The following is a 24,547-nucleotide window of genomic DNA, read 5'->3' on the forward strand; positions in this document are numbered from 1 at the left end:
ATGATCAAGGCCCCCCCCCCCCCCCCCCCCCCCCCCCAGCAGGACAATGCACCATGCCACACCATAAAAACTGCTCAAGAGGGATGTGACAAAGAGCTCAAGGCGATGATCTGGCCTCTAACTTCCCAAGATTCCAATCTGATCAAGCTTCTGTGCGATGTGCTGGTGCTCCACCTCACAACCCATGGGACTCAGAGGACCTGCCACTAATGCCATGGAGTTAGACACCACAGGACACCCCAGAGGTCCTGTGCTGATGCCTTGACAGGTTAGAGCCATGTTTGATCCAAGGAAGCCCCACCATGGATCGGTGGTACCTCTGGAGTACCAGGTATGTCCCACAAATGCTTGATAAGAATGGGATCTGGTGAATTTGGAGGACAGGTTGATGCCTTGAGCTCTTTATCATGTTCCTCGGACCATTCCTGAGCACTTTTTATGGTCAAGCAGGATGTATTGTCCTGCTGAGGGAGGGGCACTGCCATCGGTGAGTGCCGTTGCTAAGAGGGGGGCTACTTGGTCTGTAAAGTGTTAAGGTGGGTAGAGCGCGTCAAGTGGCATCCACTGGAATGGCAGGACCTAAGGTATTGCAGCAGAACATTACATTGGAACAAGATGATGAATGGCATTCATGAATGGCATGTTTTGGCTGATTGGTGTATATATTGTAATAATTTATATATATAATTTGTCTTATGTTAATTAACAATGTCACAGTGTTGTGGGTGGACTGTTTCCTGTACCATTTAATGGAACAGTAAAAAAATTACCTCAGTAAAGAAGATGTGGGACTGTTCCAGTTGCTTTGTGTGATGGACAATGTAGTCTCCCAGTGAACTGTGCATCTTATCTTGGACATATTTTTCCATTAAATGTACTCTTTCCTCATCAGGCAGTCTGGATTTGTCCAAACGAACAACCGAGTCAGGAGTGGCACAGTTGAGCAGAATGTCTTTGGCTTTGTGCAGCATGGTCTGAGCACCTGTTTCAGCACTTTCATTCTCTGTTTCAACGCTTTCATTCTCTGTTACTTGCAGGACCACAGAGGAACATGTGTCTGAGTGGTAGCCAATGAAGACATCACTTGGAACATATTGCTTTTGCATGGAGTGTTGACTAGTTAGGGAGACAAAATCGTCAACCCATTCCTGAAGTTTTCTGGCAATGTCCTTCTGGTCATCTCTGAGAACAGTGTTGATGTCAAGGTAGTGTTTCTCCAACCTGTTGATCAGTGGGATTGGAAATTGCTCATACACCACCTCTTTCTCTTCAATGACGATGAGCCTGAAGTTTTCGTGAACTCTGCATTTCACACGATGTGTTCCTAATCCAAGATCAACATACTTTTGACCCCCCAAGGTCACATAGTATTGGTTGAGAGCATCATACAGACTTTCGTACAGATTCTGAAGGTTCAGAAGCACAACTGTTTGTCCAGTCTCCATGCAAACCTTGACGCGATTGATGTTCCTACAAATCTGCGTGTACTCCTGATCCTTTGGGAAACTAGACCCAAAGATGATTTCTGGATGGATGTTGTGAAGTGAGAATATCTGTTGGAGAATCTGAAGAGCTGCGTAGTTCTTTGTGAGGATCAACAGGTAACGACTTTCGTCTCCTTGGCAAGTTGGAGAGATACTTTTCTTGACCAAATTAATGGTGGTGAGGCTGGCATTGGCAAAGTCATCTCTGAGTTCTTCGCTGAATATGCCCATCACATCCACATCATCTTTTCCACTGAAGTTTCTCAGGACTGCTCCAGTGATTTGCTCTGCGGAGGGTCTCTCATTACCTAATTTGGTATTTGAAAATGTCATCTTGATCAGACTGTAGAAATCCCGCAGACCAAAAAAGCCCCTGCCTTCTTTGCATACTCTCATATATGCCTTTGCAAAAGGCTCAAAGAGGTGTTCGATCTTTTTAAGGAAAATTTCTTCAGACGAGCATATCCCTTTAGCACTTTTGATGAGCTCTTTCTCATTTGGATCTCCACGGGACACAAATATTCCACGATTCATCTTGGCAGGGTCCAGTGCCCAGTTGGAAATTCCAATGAACCCAACCCTTTTATGAGGTTCTGGCTTGTCATCGACACAGCCCTCTTCCAGTAGTGGGTGCAGTGTTTTCAGTGGCATTTTAGGGGAATCTTCAGCCAATCCAATCTCATCAAGAACAACTACTGAGATATATTCATCCAAGTTTTTGCTTTCCTGAAAGCGGGCACACTGTTTGAATGTGTTAATGATCCCTTCAGGAGTTGAATGAGGGCTGCACTGGAAAGACACCAGATGTATCTGCTTCAGCCTCTTGTAGAGCTCAGAATGAGAGGAGGGGCCCTGCATTGCATCCGCAATTAGGGTTTTGGACAGTGATTTGGAGCTCCCTGGTTTCCCAACGATAAACAGGGGAATTCTTAGCTCAACACAGATCACCATCATGAAGAAGTTTTCTTTCAAAGCCTCATTTCTGGCTATTGTCTTCCCCATGGGTACACCACTGAGTAGGAGGTCCTGCATGAGATTGATTTCCTGCTGTACTCTCTTTGTGTTGTATTCACGAGGAAGCAACTGGCTGATGGTTTTCTGATATGGTGTTTTGTCCTCCAAGCAGGACTGATAGCACACTCCAGTGGCCATCAAGAGTGACCAAATTACTCTGTCATGAGCAGGTGAGAACGATGACATCTTTGTGTTTTTTTTCTGAGATGCATCTTGAAGGAATACTGTCAGCTGCGCAGCAAACATGGAGTGATTTTTGTGAAACCACACAAACACATGCATGCAACGCTCAACATCCCTCAAACTGACAAAGCTGCATTCATCTTTCCTCTCCCTCATGAACTTTTGTGATGACGACAGCACTTGAGTTATAGTTGGAATATAACTACTTGCAATCGAGTTGGCATTTGCCTCTCTTTGCACTATTTGTTCGATGTACATTCTCTCTGCTGAGTCACTGAGCTGCCCAAAGTCCCAAACAAGAGGAATCATGCTGGGGGGTAACGCATGTACACGATACACAAGCTGGCGGAGAGGGATGGAGCCAAGCCTTTCTTCAGTCTCCTCAGCCCTCACCCGGTAGCCCAATCCAGATGTCTCCAACCTTTCAATCATCTTGTCTGTATGCTTTCGGTAGGGGTTGCATGCAGCAACAATCTGTAGTCCTGTTTGAGAGCCAAGTTGTTGTCCCTGCACAGAGTTATCACAAAGTATCTCCTTGATGCTGCTGATGGCTTCTGTGGTGTTTGCCTCATCAAAGAAAAGAACAGAGTAAAATTCATGATTCTCTTTATTGGTCCTTGCAAGATGTTCAGCTTCCCTCACTTTCTCATATATCATTGCTGATGTTGTTCCTCCATGGACCTTGACCAGTTTCATGTTTTCTGTCGGTGCTCCACACCTTCTCAACTCACACATAAACTTGATGAGCCTCGTCTTACCACATCCTGTTTCACCCATTATGATGACTGGGATGCCGCACCTAAATCTCATATGGATTGCCATCATTTTGAGAATATTATCGGTGGTCAGCTCATATGTTTCATCAGGATCAAGTGTTTGCTTGATGCCAAGCACACTGCACAATTGCCCAATCTTCTCAGCTCGAGAAAGCTGATCAAAGTTCCTATTAAAAGGGACTCCCTGATGGCTTAAGCCAGTGTACAGCTCCCGAGTCATGATGTTACTCTCTATCACCTCTCCTGTCAAGGGATTTATGGCATCAATCCCTCTCTGGTGATTGGGCTTCAGGTGAAACCCAATGAAAGTCATGGATATTCGGTCATCATTAAAAAAGATGTATGGATGTGGCTTGGATTCCCACCTTTTTCTGATGAGGAATGGGGCCAAGTCTCTTTCATTAAGCCCACTGATGTCGACTTGTTGTCTCCCTGGGCTCTGGTCAGTGATGTTTAGTGAGGGGGTTGCAAAGTCTTTGGACATCAGTATCATGAACTTAACAACAAAGTTTTTGAACCCTTGAAGAGTGTCTCCAACCAACTCAAATTTGCAGAAGACTGAATGTTCACAGTCTTGCAACTGAAGATTAAGGAACCAGACAAAGTTACGTAGCTCTGCCCAAGATGGATCGAGAATGCCACAGTAGAATAAGAATATCTGAAGACACTTTGCATGAGTCCCTTCAATGCCCTGGTAAGTGAAGTTGTCAAGATTGGTATTGTTGTAAAAACGTGTGAGGTACTGGTATGGTCTTTGATAAGCTTCACTCCTGAAACATTCATCATCCATGAGAGGGTCGTCACTCTCCAAGTCAGGGTTTTCCTCTTTCTTCATTTCCAAAGTCATAACATCCTTTGGTGCACGACAAAGTACCTTTGGAAAAACATCTGAGAAGGCAAAGTTTTCCTTTTGTCCCTAAAAATATAGAAATAAATATATTCAAGTTTATAATCAATTCACCCTATCCTCTTATTCTAAAATCTTAAGAAAATTTAATTCACTAAATAGTTATAACTCAATCTCTTTCTAGCTACTAATTGCAATCACCATCAATTATCCCTGTCCCGATAGCAATTAATACAATATGCTAGATGTGGTTGCACTTGGGGTATCACCATTTCATTTCCATCTCAATCGCTAAAATCAAAAGCAGGATTGGAGACATCAAAATCTAAATTTGAATCGAATTGTGAACCTAAACTCGAAAGTCTAAACAAATGGTGAATTTGGTGAATCATGACTCCCCTAATATCTCATTGTGTAGAACCACAAATCATCTTAAGTTATTTGAGGGTCTTTTATCAAAACATTTCAAGGAGGGGTGGATGGAAAAGGATGCAACAATGATATCAATAATAAAAGGAAATCAATACAAATGTGTGGTATGACAAAACACAAACAGTAAATCTCAACTTACAGATCTGGGCTGAGTATTTCTGGATTCCAGTAACTCAACGATGTACAAGTGTTTGTGGCTGCAGCGCCACATCTGTCCATCTGAATCCATCAGGTACCGCAAAAAGAAAAGCTTGAATAGGAATTCATTCAAGCCTTTTTGCACCTGGGTATTAAAAATTGTATAAATAGAAAAAAGTCTTAATAGTATTGGATATAGCAAATTTTGAACATCTCTAATATTCTCTGAGAACCACATTGTTCAAAAACTCAAATAACTTTTATTATCATGGTGATGTAAATATTGCTTACCGAGGATGTGACATCAAAGTGAAACACCTTGAGGTCTTTTTGCTTTGGTGTGTCATACAAAGACTGAAGAACCTTGTGGTCATCAATCTCATGTTCGGTTAGTCGGATGCACTTCTTAAATGCAGTTCCTTGTTCAACACTTCCCTCCAGCTTTTCATACAGTCTTTGGACATACAATGACTTGCCTAAAATGGTAGAATAACCATAAATCATTTGATTGACTGAAATCATGGCATCAACAATAATCACTCATTAATAACTGAGTAGAATGTGCTACAGATTTCTGTCTCTAGGAAGCAAGAATTTAATTCCCATAAATCACAAAACAAGATCAGTTTGATTCTGCACCTTATTTTCTATAATTAAAAATGTATAACTGATTTCAGTCCAATGGTCTTATAGACTTATATGGTCATTTTCAAAATTACATAATCCAAACCTGAGAATGCTGATATTTATCTAGAGACAAGCATTATTCAATACAACAACTGGTTGAACAAAATGCAATAACATTTCCCATACAACTCGAAGCCCGTTTTCAAAGGGCACACCAAAAAGTATTCCCATGTCTCACGTTACCGAATATGTGACAAAAAAACTGCAAATTGTCTGGATATCCAGCAGACAACTTTGCCAAATGCACAGATTAAGACTTATGGAATTCAACACATGGGTCTGCATATTGATTTAAAGATTTGGATGTCACTTCAAGATATATAAGCAAATGATCTGTCTCAAGTTCAAATTCTCAATATTTACCATATAATTCTTAGCTATAGAAATTGCTGTTATTTCTGTAGTTGGTTTTGTTGATGGGCTATCTGCATAACTACCTTACATATTTCTGACAGAGAGTAAATTAGTGATATGAGGAGAAAGACCTACTGTACAAGTAATACCCACCTACTCCTGCACGTTGGGAAGCAACAATGCCAACAGAATGGCCACCTTTGAACACAGCATTCTTGTGATCTGAGGGGATGGTGTAATGCCTGGACAAATACCTCTGAATCCTTTTCAATGACTCTTGTGGCACAAAGTCTCTTTTGAACTGACTGAATGCAGTAGGAATGTAAGTGTGCTCCCTGTCAGAACTGCAAAAGATCACTAGCCTGTAATCATGTTTAAACAGTGACCGCAGTCTTTGAAAACACTTTTCCATTGCACAGCTAACGTCATAGGTTAGTTGGTCAGCCCAAAGCATTGTGTAAATCTTCTGGCCGATGTCACATGATGTGAGGCATCTCCTCAGGAAAAGCTCTACCTGCTCGTAGGATGTTGCAGGGGTACACAAGAGGACCTCATCATAACTTGGCAGTGGCTGATAGTCACTGGTCATGTACAAGCAGATACTTGAAGTCAGGACCTCATCTTGTGGACAGATTATGAGATTAGGTTGGTTTGGGTTAAGGCCTTTTGGGAGACTTCTTCTAAGAGAATCATCTTTTGACTCTGAGAGCACTGGTTCTTCCCATTCATTTTCAGTTTCGTTTTCTGTGACAGTCATCATTTTCAACAGATCCCCTAAACTCCTAACGTCCAAAAGGTCATGGAAAAATATTCCCTCATTCTTGATGTAGCCATTCCACATCTCTTCCAGTTCTTTCAGACCAACAGTCTCGTCTGCCTTGTGTGCTGGATCATCGACTGTAAAATGACTCTCATTGGCTGAAGACATGTTGCTGTCTTCCTGGTGAAGAAAGTGACTTCGAAAGTCAGTATCTCCATTTATCCTTTTTCCAGGATCAAATTGGTTGTGAAACCTTCTCCATGCGCTCCAGACATCTGATGTTGTGCAGTTTGGTTTGATGAAAGTGAGCATCATTAAAGCTTTGTCCTCTATATCTGCATTCACATTTGTCGGAGTCACAACAGTGCACAGGTAGAATATTTGTTCTGCTGTGAAGTAGTTAAGGTAATAGTGATCAGACCTCTGTTTGTTCATGAAGTTTCGCCAGTCATCAAGAAACAACTCAATCTTCTCGGACAGTGCTGTAAGTTGTTCAACTAGACTTCCGCATATCTGGATGTGCTGCTGGATCTTACAAAAGTTGATGTCCATAATGATACATGGGTCACTCTGAGGTTTGCAAAAAATCTTTGCTTCCCAACACCTGAAGAGTGGGTTTCCTGCAGCATAGAGGTCTACAAATACTTTGGCAAGTCTTTGGACATTGTCAAACACCTAAATATGAAGAGAGAAAAAATTAAATTCAGGCAGTGTACAAAACATAGATTATTCTTTTAAACATGAATTTACAGGAAAGCGGGCTTAAACTATACTGTTTTTGATAAGAGAGCTATAAATCTCTTATCACGAAGATATACAATTTAATATACACCTCAGCAAAATGTTCCACTTCACTCTGTTTTTGTTCCCCTCTTCCAGACATGAGCATAAGCTTATTTTGCAACTCTTTCAGGTCCTCATAAGTGTATGTCATGTTTTTCTCATGTCCGTCCTGAATTTGCAGCATCAGGGAAGTCTCTAAAGCAAGCTGTAGAGGGAGAAATCAATATGACATGGACTACATTAGCGTACATGTTTCACATAACATAAACAAGACAATAAAATACATTTGAATTTTGTTGATTCATATTTACATTATAACTGTTAAAAATTGTTAGGTTTCTGTACAATATATTGTCATGTTTTTTGTTGTGGTTTTTTTTTGTGTGTGTGTTTCTTTTAAATAAAAGCATTATTTCACATAGTCAATTTAGTGTACCTTTTTCTGGTTTTGGCCCTTGATGGTATATATTCCTCTCTCATTGATGGATGTAGCCAGCGACAGGGATGAAAATTCAACAGATCCATGGCTTTCCTTAACAGTCTTTAACCATTCCAGATGACGTGCTGTATCCCACTGAAACAGACACCAAACAAAAAAGAATCTGAATGTAATTACGAAGTAAACTAAAAATGATCAAGTTTTTTGTGCTCTATGAATAGCATTTATAGAAATGTATGAAACTGGATAAATAAGACTCAGCATACATAGCAAACTAGGTAGATAGCTCGCCTTAGAGGATACTGCTTTTCCCAAAAGATTTGTGTTAAATGTTGAATGTGCACTAATTATTGTTATTTCATATTTCGTTTGACTGTAATTCCTTTTCATTAAGATAAAATTTTACTGGCCAACCTAATTGCTGATATTTGTGAAAGAAGACACTAGAAACTAGAAAATAAAATCTAGAAACTACTTAACAAGACCTCTGAAGCACTCACCACACCGATGCTAGTGGTTTTCGGGTGTAACCTTATCATTTACTTTTTTGGAGAGCTACTTCCTGTTTTAACCTTGACCTACCAAACTCTTTATAGTTGTGTGTGCTCTGATATTGGATATAGCTGATTAATCAATCTTTATTTTTCACTTTCAAATACTTTGGTTTAGACAATACAACAGCAAAGACCCAGTTCTGACCGAAGACTTGCGACAAGACTGTTGAAAAACTTTACAGGGAAAAGCTGCAGCACTGTAAACTGGCCCCACGCAGTCGGTTGATAATCGCTCTGCAACTTAAGTCACATCCCCTGTTTCATCTGTCCCCTGTATCTATGGGCTTTAGCTCACCTGTTGTCAAGAAGCGCAGAGTTATTATCAGCTGTTCCCCCACTGAAACGCTGTCTAGATAGTATTTTCTCTGCTGATTAGAGATGCCACTTACTCCCCTAACCAATGAAACTGGTCTAGGAATAGATGTGAGAAATTGCCAAAAGACAGGACAGCTTCTGTACCAAATTCATGGCATAAATTTACATAAATCCCCTTGGTATTCCATTGAAGCATCCATGGATGGCTCCAAAATCTCTAACCTCTTTTTTTTTGTCTGTGCCATTTAAAAATTTTTTTAAAAAAAGCCTGAACAAAGAGTTGTTGCGATGGAGACAATACACCATCTCGTTTAGTTGCATTGGTGTAAACTGGCAGGTTTCAGAACATTGTAAACCAGCGCATTGCAAGTAGTTGGACGTTTTAACACATCATCTCACGAATCTTTGGTCTAAACTGGTCATTTTTAACAGCATGTTAAAATTCAGTAGTTCTAATTTAGTTATAGTGGCAGTAATGGTGGTAACATAAAGGGTGGAATCTCACCAGCTTCGTTGGTATCTCTTTGTCATTTTCAAATGCCTTCCACAATTTTGACAATGCCTCTTTGAAGGCCTCAAAGTCAGAGTCCTGCTTCAGTCCATACAACATGGAAGAGTAACCGAGAACAGCGTCATGAAAACAGGCCACTCGATCCACATCCAGGTCATTTTCTCCAGCAGAGATGGTTGCCAGGTCAACAAAAACTTTCAGCTCATTGATATCTGCAATTACAAATTTCCTTAAGCTGACACAAATCGTTGTGTTTAACACTTGATAACAAATAATGGTATCTACTGTACCTTCAAGTTCTTCTTTAACCCATAGGACAAACTCTCTGCTCTGACTGAGCTTCTGAAGACATTCCCTGCGATCCTTTGTAATGTCCATCAGAATCGTTTTGGCCTTTATGAAGGTATCATCTATGTAATTCAGGTTGTTTTTCTTGAAGTTAGCATGATTCTGATTCTGAAAAAAATTAATGTACAGTATGAAGTCGATGGGTTTATGAGTCATGATTCCAGTTTAGATGGCACTATAACAGCCCAATTGACACAACAGTTTATGACTACACGAAGTTCAATCTTGTCAAACTCTAAGTTTAAGTTTATTAACTTTATTAATCCCCCTGAGGGGAAATTCAATGTTTTCACTCTTGCTTGTCAATTACACACAGGTCCGAGGACACACACATGCACAAACAGGATACTAGTACTAATATTAAACTAATCTTAATGATATAGGACAGTGAGTGATGTACTCATCAAAGCTTATTATTTCAATCTTCATTTCACATTTCAATCTACACAACAACGAATGTGTACAGTGGAATAGCTAATTACTAATTGACCCCAATGTACTTCAGTATGTCTACAATCGTGCATGCAGAAAATACATATTTTACAGCTGAATACAACTACATCTTCCTCTATATCCACCAAGAGTATTCCTCCCTTATGAATGATGCCATGTCAGTAGGTCTGCTGCTAATGTCTTACAGGTAAAGGTGTTTCTTTAAAACACCTTTTTAAAGGAGAGATCTGGTCTTCCGAACTTTAGGAAGAGCAGCAAATTGTTAGGAAACATACCATTTGCAGCAATTTCTCCAATGCTTTAAAGTCTCCGTCTGGACATATTGTGTTCCTGATATCCACAATGATTTTGGCAGATTCCACTGCAAGATGAAGATCATGGTACTGTTGAATCTGCTGAATCCTCCTTGTGATCCATCTTCCATCATCAGATGGATTTGTTCTGCACATGATGTACAAATCTGTCTGCAAGTCTTTGTACTTTCCCTTATAGTCCTCAAAGAGGCTGTCTATTTCCTCCAGTAACAGTTCCCCACTCTTCAGACCATCATAAAGCTCTTTGTACTTGCTGTAGCAGTTTTGGAATATTTGACTGTAGACCAGGTCGAGAGTGTAGATTTCTTCATTGACACCATGATGTTCAGTGTCATCTGTATCTGTATCAGGTTCGCCTCTTGAAAACTCTTCCACTTGATTCATCCAGCACATTTTGAAGATTGTGCTTTCTTTAATGGCATGGAGTACTGAAGCCATCTGACGGGTCTTATCACAAAGGTTGAAATAAGTGACCTGCCCAGCTGTAGGAGAGGTCTGTCCATAAAGAGTGTGAACCTTCATGAATTCACTCAGATTCATCATCTCAATGTCCTGATTCAGTTTTTTGTCCAACCCATTGAAGTCAACTGTGGATTAAAAATATATTATTAAAGATGGTCTTTTCATAAAACTAGGCTGTCTATGCAGTAACAAGACACAATCACTTTCTGGAATTGGTGCTACATGATCAAAGAAAAGAGACGAAAAGGACATTTGCTTTTGCTCAGGAAGTAGAAAACCTACAACTACCTAAATGCACTGTGTTGCACTGCAGCAATAAATGCTCCCACTGGTAGGGGACATAATACAAGCTCGTCTATTTGACCCACTGGCGGCCGACTGGTAACAAATGATCTCGTATTAAAGTTGAACAGTAAGCTAAAACATGTTTCTGAAGACATTTGAGGCGAGAAATAGGCAAAGCAGTAACAGAATCATAGTTCTAAAATAGCTTGAACTTTAAACATTTTTTCTCTCAGTGTGCCAGGGCTGCCTACCTTTGACATGTTGTGGAAGCTCCTGACAGATTTGAAGAAGACCCTTGACAAACTCCTTCTCACGATGGACAGCTTCTGCTTCATCTTTTCTTAGTTTCAGTAATTCTCTCATACTGTCATCTCTACATCGAACATCATCACAGAGGCCATCTAGAGGAAATTACAGAGGAAATTACAGATTAACAGTAACACAACAGTAGATTTACAACTGTGAGCCTCAACAAAGAGTAACAACCACTGTTAAATATCCCCATATTGATGTACAAACACACAGCATACAAAAAGAATATGAAGATAGGCATGCTTTAAGCAGTGGTTCTCCACCTGGGGAACTGCCCCTCCCACCAAAGATCACAAGATCAATCTGAGGATTTCTGACATGATGAATGGGGTAGGAAACAGTAGAAAACAAACTTCTGTGACACAAATGGGCATTCATTTTTCTGATTTTTCTCTGATCTTTATTTTTTCAGTAAAATATTGAATTATTGACCAGTCCTAAGTACCAACCCCTTAATTACTGTTGCTAGGTCAGACAAGCTTGTCTAAAAGAAAATATGACGATGCTGGTTCACGCAACGTAGCTTCAGAAAGCTGTGTAGCGAACTAGTTTGACAAGACTGTTAGTTACCATCGCTCCTGCACTGCTGGGAATGTGTCCCCTTTACCCCTCCTGAGGATCAGTAAAAATACTCAATGCACTTACTGACTACAGACCATGGTGCTGACCTAGTCTCTCTTTTTACTGTAGAAAGTTACTTTGGGGCGGCACATTGCCTTACAGAGATAATATGAACATAACTTATAAGAACTATAATTTAAGTCATACTAAAATATGTCAACAAATTAACATTACTACCGAAATAGGGAGGAAACAAACCTGGTTGACGCTGGTGATCTGACATTAGGCTATCTCCTCTTGAGGCTATACGTTAGCTAGCTAGTTTGCTAGCATTTCACTAACATTAGCTAGCTTAAAATGTGACTATACTATGTCATGTGTCCATGAAGATTGTGAATATTCCCCAGCCACATCTTTTAGCCACCTTCAAAGTTTGGTTTTCCCATAGCATATCAAGTCCCCAGGACAGGGGAAAGTTGAAAGGTTCTGCCATACCAAAATTGCTCAACTGTTATTGGAGCCCAGAGTAAAAGGGGCAGGACATAGAAGGGGCTAATTTGACCTCTCTAGGCCTTGAACTGCTGCAGTCTTATGCTCCAAGCTTTAACAACTGTAGATTGAAATACACTATTAGGTTGATCTGCTGACAACTCATAAACAACTAAAGCGGGATTTATACTTATGTCTCAGCTCTACGCAGACTCTACGCCAAAGTCTATGCACGTGGCCTACGCTGTTGTGAGCATTTATACTTGTGCGGTGGTGTGTCCGTGTCACTCTGCAGTTACACCTTCAAAACACTAGTCGGCAGTGGAGGTTTCTGTGAAGTGCTGTAAAGTTTAGCTGATTCAAAACACACATTAAACATGGCTTAACAGAGACAATTTCAAACACAAGTACAAATCGGCTTCATTATATTATAACTCGCAGCATTCACAGACAAACACTTGTCTTTATCTGAACACATTTTCCCCACAAATACATGCTAACGTTATTAGCACAAGCATTTGGCATTTTACATTGTATGAATTAGCCTAGCAGCTAGCGATCTTCTCTCTACTCATGTGAAGCCAGGAACAACAGCAACATTTAATTACAACTCACAAGATTCACCGATAAAACAACTTCCTTATACTAAACACGTCCTTCAAACAAATATAACATGCTAACGTCTCTACCCATATGCAGCCTGGATAAATCCTTAAAGACTTAAAATGCTATTTTATGGAGGCTTTATTGTGCTCAATTTATTCTTTCTTATCTGTGAAATTGAAGTAAAAAAAAACTTTGTTTCCACTGAGGGAAATGGTTTCAGCTTACAAAAATATACACAAGGTCTGTGTCACTGCGACGTGTAGTTACATTTCTGCAGAGGTTCACATCAGGCTACGGTGTAGGCTACAGCGTAGGCTCTATGTCGACGCAGAGCCTACACCGTAGGTACGGCGTAGATTCCACGCAGAAGTATAAATCCCACTTAAAACTACACAGATTGATAGGAGGTACCAAGTCAAACAGGCTGGAGACCACTATTTAAAAGATCAGGGATCAGTCATACTTCACTTTACATACAGAATCTGGAGTAGCAGTAGAAGAAGTAAAGGAAGTATAAAAGTATACATAAAGAAAGAGAAGTCAAAACAAGAGGAAGTTGGGGAGAACGAGCAGCAGAAATAAGACAGATATTCCTTCTCACCGATCTTCAGCAAGTCAAGAAATTCATGTTCTTTCTGGAGGATTTGCTTTAAAGTTTTCATTTGGATTTCTCCACTGAGGAACTTCTCTGACACAGATTTGAATGCTGAACTTGCCAAAGTCATCCTGATTTGTGCGTCATCAGACAATTTGTCAATCAGTCCTCCTCTTAAACCTGGGAAACAAGCATGCAACCATAAACAACAAAAGAGTTTACTGTGCGTTATGTACACAAGAAAACCTAGAACAACAGTTGATCACTAAAAAAATTACTGTGAGACAATAATTAAATAGACTGACTTGAGATGAGCCCAAAACAGCCCAATGCCAGCCAGCCTTCACTCTCTTTCTTTAGGCATTACTATTATCTTTTAAGCAAGAGAGTGCCCGTATGCTATTCATTAATAAAGAACAGAGTCCAAACTCATTCTTGTAACATTGTTTACTATATTTAGGTATTTACCTGTCATTTGGAAAACAGTTTTGGCCACTGGCCAGTTTAGAAGGTACTCAAATATTGAGTCCTTGCCATCGATGTATTTTCCATTTGCATCTGTGGGCCATGTCTTCATCACAACAACAGACATCAGCTTCCCAAACTTTGTGATATCATGTTTCTCAAATAGAGCTGAAACAGCTCTGCCAGATTTATCCTAAACAGAAAAAAGGTTACAGTGAATATAAAATCATTTAGTACCAAACACTGGTAGAGTCCAGCCTATGAAAATTGTTGCTCTTTTTTATATTTTGTTAAGAAGATTTAGAAAAAAATGTGCACATCTAATATTTGTCATGCAGGTGTGTTGGAGGGGAGCTCAAAATCTTAAAGAAAAGAGAGATGTACTGATTTAATCATTGTATTAATTGCATGAGAATCTTTTTGGTCAAAACTGTATTTTTTGTCTTTCTTTACAAGGTTAAGTGTCTTTGGAAGTCATTTATTACAGGTATTCATAATTGCAGCCTTGTAATATTAATATGAGTTGTTAAAGAATTGTTAGCCCTTAAACAGTTTGCAACATTGATGCTCAAAGTGTGGCCCGTGGGCCAATGGCAGCCATCAGAAACATTATGTGCGGCCCCCAACTATTACATGAAATGCATGCATGCTTTCAGTTGTGGTCCATTTCAATAATTTCACTTTTAGCTTACATTTAATACACAAGGAGACAGCATCGAACTGCACCTCCATAACAAGCATTTGTCAGGTTATGGATTGACAACTTGTTGAAAGCTACTAGTTGCATAGCAACAAGTGGTGCCGCACAAGTGTCCTGGGAATTACATTTTATCATCAGCGCTAATGGCTAAAGTTAACGATTTCGGTGAACAAATCACAGCTGCACTTTTCCTGTACGGCTCTCAATCATATGCTGGCTCCCTAAACTGGCACTTAGTCATCAAAGGTTTGGGCACCACTTATCTACACAATCTCTCACTGCTTATAGAAGGAGTTACAATTATATAATAATAAAGACAATATTACAAAGTGTTCATTAACTGTTTATTCACCGCCTTAAATCCCAAAGCAGAAATCATACCTGACAAACAGCTGCAACTGCCTCCAATGCACATTTCTCCATTGTGTTGCATAACAGTGGACTTGTCTTGCTCAGTTCTTCCATCTTGTTTGAGTATATTCCAATTTGATTCACTGGTTGTTCCTAGCAGAGAAGCACACATGTTCAGTTTTGTTTCTCAAGTGCACATGTAAATATCTTTACAGCATATAAACACAAACACAACTTCAGTCTTACTTGTTTTAGTTTTCTTTCAAAATCTTCCATGAAGATTCTTCTCCAGAATGAAGTGTGTTCCTTGTGACTGAAGGATATTGAGAGTAACTTCTCCCATACCTTGAAAGAGAAACATGTCAGCTCTGTCACAAGTACTTTATACAACATCAAATGGCTATCACACTGGAAAAAGACTATTTTAAGGTAAAACCATAACAGAGAACAACGTATACATTACAATATATTTGGGCTCACCTTGATTTCATCAAGTACAGCAAAGGCACACCCCCATTCACTGAGCAGTTTGTTTCTGAAGGTTTTTCTCCTCCATTCCCTCACTGTCTCCAGTGTCTCCCCTATTGACTCTTCATGAATTCTCTCTCTTGCCTGGAACAGTTTGAAGTTACTACTGATATCTCTATCTTTTGAATTTATTTTGCGTAATACAAAAACTCTGTTTGCATTTATGTATAAAAGCGTAGCTAGTCATTCGCTTTCAGCTTTGCTGTGTACCTTCTTTTTAATGAGGAACAACAAATTGCAACAAAATAAGACTCACATGAAAGTGTAAATACATACATTTTTGGTAGAGGAAAAACAACAATTAACTCATTCACACTATTTAGTAATTCATATTGAGTTGAATCTTTTTTCCTTGATGCAAGATAAACAAAATAAAGAATAATGCTGTTGCTGTAAACTGCTCCAGACATTTTAAGCCTTGACTTTGGCTTGGTATGGAGCCAATAAAGTGTGGCCTGTCCAACGGACTAACAGATGAGTCTCACCTGGGAAGCTGTGCGGTCGTATGCCTTGGTAATGAGACAGACCAGATCAAGGAAGTAGATAGGAACATCACAGCGACCTGGATCTGTTGTGTGACGGCAGATAGAACCAAGAAGCCTTGCTGCAGTTTTCAGGCAACACTCTCCATATTTGTCATCAAAACTATGGAGAAAATATTTGATTATTGTTGTGTATGCATAAATGTTGCTGAAATTCCTAGGCATTACTGCAGAGATACTGTATTACTGTACTAATTATTTTTTACCCTTTACTGCGATGGCTTTCTCTGTCGATAAGACAACGTGCCAGTTCTCCCAAAGCCTGTAACACATACAGTAATATGAAGATATAGCAAGTGAAAACTCTTATATAAACATGCAATAACTGGGGTCAGTGGAACAAGTTGTAAAACTGACATCATCATCATCTTTTAAGTTGATACTGCAAGTTTGTTAGTAAACATTTGCGTATCCAGTATTTAGCTCTCTTAGCTCTGTTTTTGGTCTCTTACAATTCTTGAAGGAAATGTGTGGCTCTTTAGCTGCTAAATTCTCTATAATGTTACCCAGCCAGTATCTAACTGTGTCTGCCTGTTGTTTGGTGCTGAGGAGGTTATCCACAGTGGGTTTTGAGTGTTATTTTCTACTGAATGTAAGCAGTGAGAGTGAACCAAATCAGTAAAATTGCAGCTTCATAAAGCCGAGGGGAGCTGATTTAGGTGATAATTCTCTGTAGGTTAATCACCATGAGTGACCCCTTTCATATTGTCGCATTGTTTTTACACTCATTTGATGCCATCGATTTATTGTTATTATAAAAATATGATCTTATAGCCAATTTAAGGATACATACCATGTAGTTGGAGTGATTGATCCCAGTTTTTATACTGAACTGTATGTAATGAAGAATGTCTAGGAGCTCCACGCACACGCTGGACATGAAACTTTTTAGATCATCCACATTCAGCAAAGACATCCAGGAGTGCACAAGAAGACAATCAATGTCTGCCAGGTACGCATGCTCTTTCATGGTCCCGATCACATTCCTTGGGGGTGCCAGGTGGTGAGGTTAAGAAAAAAAAAGAAAAAAAGAATATCCCACAAATAATATATATCACAATCTGGGCTGCTCTAATAGCAAATCAAGGAGCCCCAATAGGCCAACAGAAGAACATTTACTCACTTATATTAGGTTTCTTTAGGGAATATGTAGGATAAGCAATGACATTTCAATCTTAATGATACAAAGCTGGCTATTGCATGAAGAAGTTTGTGTTTAGGAAATATATGACAAAACATTAACTATGGGTTTGAAATTTCTGAGTATTTAAGTGATGTGCAAGATTGTTTTTTAGGATTTTGTGTTTAAAGATTTTTTCATATTTTAAAAGGTTCTGTAGGCCTTCATCTGTTAAAGTTTTAACAGGAGAAAAACACATACCTAAGATAAGGATCCCTGTTTGAATGTGCTCTGTTGTTCCCTCTCAAACCCGTCCAGGATTCAAACTCTGGATTCAGTTCGGGTGGAACTGGCCCAAATGGTTTGCTTTCTCCTCTCAGTAGGTGAATCAGAGGGATGACCAAGACCCACTTCTCAATTTGGCGTTGTCTAGCATTGCTGCACAACATCTCAACAGCATCTGCAACACTTTACCAGTGAAGAAGTCAATGTTTAGTTTCATTATATTTACAGTGAAAAAAAAGAATTCAACATTTGAAAGTTCAGCATCTACATTTAAGTGCCAAAACAACAGAAAAACACTGGTATCTCCTCTTCCTCTGACTCTTTGGATTTAATGGCATTGTTGTTAGTAATTTATACATTTCTGCTGTCATCTGTTAAAGGAACAGTTCACTTTTTTTGAAAGGGGGTTGTATGGGGTATTTCAAGATTCAAGATTAACTTTATTGTCCCACAGAGTGGGAAATTTGTCTTGGGCTCTACATCCATATGGCAGCCATTAAAAAATACAACATACAACACAGTCCATAAACAAATCAACATTAGACACCAACGAGTGACTGAGTATTTTCACTCTAAGGAGTGCTTCAGGATGGATAGACCCTTTTAACAAATGAGGCCAATGACATACTTTGCATAGGTGCCAGTTGGGCATCTGCACAAGTCTTTGCAGTGTGTTCATGTGCAACTTTTTTGCCAAGACACAGCGACGTCAGGTGACGCAGCAGGAGGCCTTTGTTGCTACTTCTCTGAAACCATCTTTGTGTGTTTGGGCCCTTAGATTTTAGGGAAGTGCATAAACATCACCCCCCTCAGAAGAAAAATATGAAAACACCTCTCGAGAGACAAACTTTGCACAGATACAAGTCAATATTGTCAAGATCAGACATTTTAGGGGACATACTAACTTTGTTGTGCTGTAGCCTTTGAAGTTAATACCATTCAAAGTCCAATTATAAACAACATGGATCAAAGATTTGTGGCTGTGTTTTAGTCATTAAAAATACATTCATTCTCATGATTATATTGTACCTATATTTCACATACAGTGCCTGTTAGTAAGAAAAACCATCTGTCCATGGTTTCTTCAAAAATAGGCGAGATATGGATTTATATTAGCTTCCAAATATGCTGCTTTTGCTGAAATTAACTCTCTAGAGAGGCTGGTCTCACTCTGAAGTCGTTGAAATCTGACGCTTGAGCAGTGACTTGCAGTGCCAGAAACCAAGGAAAGGAAAGGAAAGGAAAGGAAAGGAAAAGACAAGGAAATAAGGAAAGTCCATGCCCATGACTAAACGTCAATATGTGACAAGGTTGGAGTGAGAATGTGTTGGTCTAGAATGGCCACCATCAGCTTGGACGACTGCCTGGTGGAGAACTGCACTTGACCAAGTGGAATAATAATATATTGTATTGGTAATATTTGTTATTTTATGCAAACTTAACTCACACATCAATTACCTCTTTTTATCTGCCAAAGGGTCTGCAAAGTCTTTCCAGAAAGAGAAGAAATCATGTGGTGGCATCTCCGGCAGGCAAAGAAGATCACACAAGCTAGATAGCTGATCCATCATGTCAACTTTCAGATACTTGTTGTAGATCAGCAAACGAACTACTCCTGCATGCAGAGGTAAGAGGGATTTTGTTGTTTCTTTTTGCCCTCTGGGTTTGAGATTGATGTTCTCTTTCAGAACGTGTCTGAGCAGGTTTTTCACCTAGAAAAAGTAAAGGAAGAAAGTAACAATCAATGTCTCCACTGTACTGTACTGTACTGTACTGTACTGTACTGAAAGCTCTTTTTAAATTAATTTAATTTGCCTCAGATTATCAGGGACCATGAGCTGTTCTAGAATAAAACACTTGAGATTTACCTGTTCTTCATTGTATGATAATCCCCATGGTCTTTTCATGCCATCATGAAGCACAGGATAGCTGTATGTATGAAAGAACTGCTGGAGCAGTAAAAAGAAGTTGTCCACATTTGGTTCAGTCCAAGTTGTAAGAAGGTCAAAGATCATATCCAGCATCACCCTGCCAGCTTCATCTCTCCCTTTCAACACAATGTCTTTGGTTGAACTCCAAGGCCAGCGACCCTTCTTCAGCTCAAGATAGATCACATCATCGTACTGGTGCCACTCCCCTTGAAAGTCCAACATATCAAAATGAATAGGAAAATGTTATGTGCTACAGAACCAAGCCTTCAACCAAATCAAACTGTATAACCATAAATGGTTAATTCCTTGAAACAAGTGTCTCTGACTAACATGTATTACATACATACATACATACATACATATTGGCTGACAAAGACTACAACACTGTACAGCTGGTTGGATACAGAGAAACAGACAAATATACTATGTGCCCAAACAGGGCTGAATCGCTTTCCAGCACTGCACACATGCATCTTATTATTTGGAGGTCAGCTGCTCTCCTAGATCTTAGCATCCATCCCCCTTGGTGACCCAATATAAACTTGACAGTGTTTTCTGGTAGACAATCTATGCGTTGTAAGACTGTGTCTCTAAGAGACCTCAAAGGTATCTTTTGAGACATTTCTGTGCTGCAATTTCTTGTAAATCATCAGTCGAAACTTACCTTCATGTGTTAAAAACTCCTCCTTGATTGTCAGGCACCTGTTGATTAGTTGATTTCCACCTTTCTGGTAGATTGTCTCATACATGAAGGACTTTTCACTGTGCTTGTAAATTACATATTTGTAGGGTATGTTTTCATGAATGATATTCTTGGAAATCATGACTTGTCCGTCAACAAGATAGCTCTTGTCTCCTAGAGGCCTGTGAAACACAGCAGTGATTATGAGTGATAGGACAGGCAAAGATGTGACAAACTCATAATTTCAGAGAAGACAATCCACTGGATAATAGTCACTATACTGCTAGGTGGTGAAGAAAACTAAATGAAAAACATGCACATCATGACAGTCTGATTTTATTATTTCTAGGTGGAGCAATGACAAAACAGTTGTGCTGGTATGATTATAAAGAATGTGTTTTTCAAAGGAAGCCATACCTAGAGAAGGACATTTGCATGCCACGTTTATGCCATCCTCCAAACAATTTGTCAGACCTTAAGAAAATCATATCCTTCTCTGGATCCAAATGAAAATCTTTGGAAGTGACAGCATGGAAGTACACAGGCATATAGTCACTGCTCAGTAAACTGAAAAAGAAAAATAAAGTAGATAGAAGTTAACTAAATATTTTCTTTTTAAAATCCAAAACACATTATCAAAATATTTTGTCGTGAATAACATACTGGATTAGATTTACCATAAAAACCTGACGAAACTACAGCGATTAAATTACATTTGGTTTTTGTAATATAAGATGCTCAGAACATCAGGTTAGGTTTTTAGGTAAGGTTAGGTAACCACATGAATACATGAATATATCAGATAGATAAGACAAAAAATAACAATTCTAAAACTTATTATAAACGTACATTTGTGTAGCCTGAAGGTCAGTGGATGTTTCTGAGATATCTGCTGCCACTAAAGGACCGGCCTTCTCATCAGTCGAACTGGGAGGGCTGGAGGGCACTGGTGGCCTGCGGACTTCTACATCTCTGCTGCCTGGCTGTTGCTCCTGTCTCTCTGCCGAGCGTGTGTTTGTTTTCTCATCTGATTTGGTGTCAACAGCCTGTGAGGAATAATCAAGATTTGAAGATTACGCAAATGTAAAACAACACGTTCCTGAAGCCCTGCAAGACAGAAAGAATCAGCTGTGTAGATCATGCCTGTCAACTCTCACAATTTACTTGCGAAACTCAAACTGTATTGTCTTTGCTATTTATAAAAATCTTTGTCATTGAATTTTTCCCACTGTTAATAAATGATTGATGGTTTGAGTCAGATTGAGGGTTACAACTGTGTATTTGACTGATAGTGATGATATAAACTACCTCAGTGTTTTGGTAGGTTTTCTTTGTTGCTGGACGGGGATCAGCAGAATACTCAGACTTTTTGGTGTTTGGGTCGACTGTGTAACATCTCTTATCTCTGGCTTCTTGGTCTTCTTTGGTGTCAGTTTGCTTAGTGAATGTAAGCTGTTCAGTGTTAGGCTGATTTTCATTATCAGAGAGATTTTGTGTCTCCCCAGATAATGTCTCATCCTGTTTTGGTTCAGAGGCAGACCTATTTACCATCAAATGACATTCTTGAGGGATTTGCTCAGATCTTTCAGGTGCAGTGGAACCTGTTTCTTTAGCTGATGTTAGAGATGACTGTGGCCCAGATTGAGTGTTACTCGGCCTGTCAGCAGGAATTTGAACTGCATCAGGTCTGTCCTCTGTACTGTTATCTGATGAGACCTCTGTTTGTTGCTCTGTTACTTTATCACTGACAGGTGTCAGGGAGGGCGGGGTGGTGGAAACAGATCCAGGTGCTGTCTCACTGCATGGCTGAGAGTGTCTTTCAGGAGCTGTGGCAGAAAGCCTCTCTTCCTCTGTACGAGTCTCAGGGACTTGTGTCCTCTTGGTAGTGACAGATTCACCGTCTGAGACTGTCTGGCTGGGGGATGAGGGTGTGGCTCCTTTTTCCAGAGTGGCTGGGCTGGCAGTGTTATCTGATGACTCCTGTGTTGTAGCACCACCTCTGGCTGCCTCTAAGTCATCACTAGCCGGTTGCACCTAAAAGAGTCGAAAAAGTTAGCTTGGCAAGTTGGCAGACATCAGTTTCAGACTTATAGACCTGTCTCTAAGAGGCAGAAATTACCTCATTATTTGAATGGTTGATGTGTGAAGCCAGTGAACCACAGTTTTTTCACAGCACAAGTTAATAAAACAGAGATCATCCATTTTGAGGAAGAATATATATTAAGATAAAAAAGAAAGGCAGTGCCATGGCTTTTTAGTCATTTATAGCCATGTGAAACTGAAATGTTAGTAGTAGCTGTTAGATCGGTCTGAACTTGCAGGTCGAACTGGGTCTACTTGGCAAACTAGGTCACTATAATAACTTAATGTGACTGACTTCATTTCAGTAAAGGTCCAGTGTTTGAAATTTAGGGGGATAAACTGGGAGAAACTGAATATAATAAGTATATTTTCTTTAGTGTATATTCACCTGAATATAAGAAACAGTGGGTGAGTTTTAGTACTGCAGCTACCCTTAAAAAGTACGTATTGCTACATGCAGTATGCAGCTTATCAACACATAATATAACCAGGGTAGATGATTTGAGTAGGTTTTCTGTTGGGCATTTTACCTGTAAAGTGAGTTTTGAGAGATTGAGTGAACTAGCTAAACCACATTGTTCCTGTGTGTGCTAGCGTCCGCCATTTTATCTTCGCATGGCATACACGTTTAAGCTTGTCTTTTTCTCGTGTTAGGCCTCTTGTTGTGAAGATAGAATACACATGACAGCATTTTGCTCTCTGTGGACTCAAAACAGGTATGTGTGTTTTGTGTTGTACTCTGCTCCGCAAATATATTATTTATTCCAGAGTTTCTATATTAAGTGACTGTGATGCAGAGTAGTTTTCATGACAGCTGGTTTGCTTAATGTCAAACATGTCAAGGTGATTTATTAACTAATAATACTACTAACAATAGGCTCGTTCGAGATGAACTGCGCCTCGCCTGGAGAGTAGACGAGAGCAGGCGGCCGCAGCGGGGGGCGGTGACAAAAAGCTGCGGTGAAGTCGGACAGTTTCCTGACAGTTTCCCGACAGTTCCCAGCAGCCTTCAGTCCGTACAGGAAGTCACAGACACACTTACATCCTGTCTGGAATGATGTTCAGTCTCCAGTTGTTTTAATTATGATAGATTAATTTATTAAAATGCTTTACAGGTGATCTGTAGTTTATGTTCAGGGTTTATCCTCCATTTGACATGAATTCTCCTGTAAATCAGCATCATATCAGTTTGACCTGTCCCCCTCAACTACACAGGCTAAATAAATTGTGTCTGACTATAAGGTGAATATTTTCAGAGGAAAAAAAAAACAAGACAACAGCTTTCATTAAGGTTCAGTCAGATACAGTCAGGGCTTCACATCTGTACAGATGTTATTTTAAGAATCCTCACATCCCACTGATCACAAGTCTCTGTGTTGCTAAATACTTCAATAATTAAAAAAGTCCAATATTAATATAGTACAGTAGACTCTGTATAGTTTATGATGAATGTATTTAGTCTCTGACAACTAAACTTCACCATCAGTCACACATGTTTTCTGTTCACAGAATAAACCTTCAGATCATACAAATACAATCTTAATCTCTAAAATTCAACAAAAATGAGTAGTTTATCTAAAACGTCATATTGTTGAGTCAACATCTGAACCAATCAGCTGTTAGATCAGGTGAGAGCCAGGCGGTGCAGTCGGTGGAGAGCAAAGCAGCGCCTGGCTCTGAAAACTGCAGCCGCCTCGCTCTTGCGGTTTTATCGCCGTCCACTTTTGTAATAGGTCAGACCGAGTCGGGATGAAGTCAGACACAAAACTAACTGGCATGCATTGTGCGCCGATCACCGGTGATCGAATCTGCGCAGGCCTGGCTCATCTCGAACGAGCCTAATGTTAGGTCCTCATAATGGAGACTGACATAAAGTAATAACATTAACAAATAGCGGCGGGGCTTTTACTCCCCACAGCGGCAGAGGCTCCCAGCTTCATTTGAAACAAACTACATTATAGACGGTCCGTTATTTATTAATCCCTCTGTGTCTTTATATTTTTTACTTTTTATCCGCTCCTGTTGTCTTTATAAAGTTAACACATCGCGTCGTCATTTCAAACAACACTTCCTGAATTTGTTTCAAATTAAAAGCCCCTTATAACCTCAGCAGAGAGAGAATCCCTCCATTTTCTAAATAGGCTTTTATTGTGAAACAT

General features: G+C 39.7%; 1 protein-coding gene across 1 annotated transcript in view; it reads right to left on the reverse strand.

Annotated features, from left to right (window-relative positions):
* Nucleotides 1-24,547, reverse strand: part of LOC126396554 (E3 ubiquitin-protein ligase rnf213-alpha-like) — a 59,508-nt gene that overhangs the window by 32,902 nt on the left and 2,059 nt on the right. Inside the window, exons 4-28 of the mRNA XM_050054738.1 lie at nucleotides 21,615-22,340; nucleotides 21,156-21,352; nucleotides 20,724-20,873; nucleotides 20,289-20,488; nucleotides 19,562-19,830; nucleotides 19,152-19,405; nucleotides 17,670-17,876; nucleotides 17,082-17,274; nucleotides 16,495-16,550; nucleotides 16,232-16,391; nucleotides 15,699-15,830; nucleotides 15,465-15,563; nucleotides 15,249-15,371; nucleotides 14,171-14,360; nucleotides 13,709-13,882; nucleotides 11,391-11,540; nucleotides 10,354-10,979; nucleotides 9,568-9,727; nucleotides 9,272-9,489; nucleotides 7,895-8,032; nucleotides 7,508-7,663; nucleotides 6,069-7,350; nucleotides 5,166-5,350; nucleotides 4,876-5,019; nucleotides 771-4,373 (exon numbers count right to left, since the gene is read on the reverse strand). Of these exons, the coding sequence (XP_049910695.1) occupies nucleotides 771-4,373; nucleotides 4,876-5,019; nucleotides 5,166-5,350; nucleotides 6,069-7,350; nucleotides 7,508-7,663; nucleotides 7,895-8,032; nucleotides 9,272-9,489; nucleotides 9,568-9,727; nucleotides 10,354-10,979; nucleotides 11,391-11,540; nucleotides 13,709-13,882; nucleotides 14,171-14,360; nucleotides 15,249-15,371; nucleotides 15,465-15,563; nucleotides 15,699-15,830; nucleotides 16,232-16,391; nucleotides 16,495-16,550; nucleotides 17,082-17,274; nucleotides 17,670-17,876; nucleotides 19,152-19,405; nucleotides 19,562-19,830; nucleotides 20,289-20,488; nucleotides 20,724-20,873; nucleotides 21,156-21,352; nucleotides 21,615-22,340 (9,792 nt within the window). The remainder of the gene's footprint in view (nucleotides 1-770; nucleotides 4,374-4,875; nucleotides 5,020-5,165; nucleotides 5,351-6,068; nucleotides 7,351-7,507; nucleotides 7,664-7,894; nucleotides 8,033-9,271; nucleotides 9,490-9,567; nucleotides 9,728-10,353; nucleotides 10,980-11,390; nucleotides 11,541-13,708; nucleotides 13,883-14,170; nucleotides 14,361-15,248; nucleotides 15,372-15,464; nucleotides 15,564-15,698; nucleotides 15,831-16,231; nucleotides 16,392-16,494; nucleotides 16,551-17,081; nucleotides 17,275-17,669; nucleotides 17,877-19,151; nucleotides 19,406-19,561; nucleotides 19,831-20,288; nucleotides 20,489-20,723; nucleotides 20,874-21,155; nucleotides 21,353-21,614; nucleotides 22,341-24,547) is intronic.

The sequence above is a fragment of the Epinephelus moara genome, chromosome 10, assembly GCF_006386435.1.
Source record: "Epinephelus moara isolate mb chromosome 10, YSFRI_EMoa_1.0, whole genome shotgun sequence".
Taxonomy (NCBI): Eukaryota; Metazoa; Chordata; class Actinopteri; order Perciformes; family Serranidae; genus Epinephelus; species Epinephelus moara.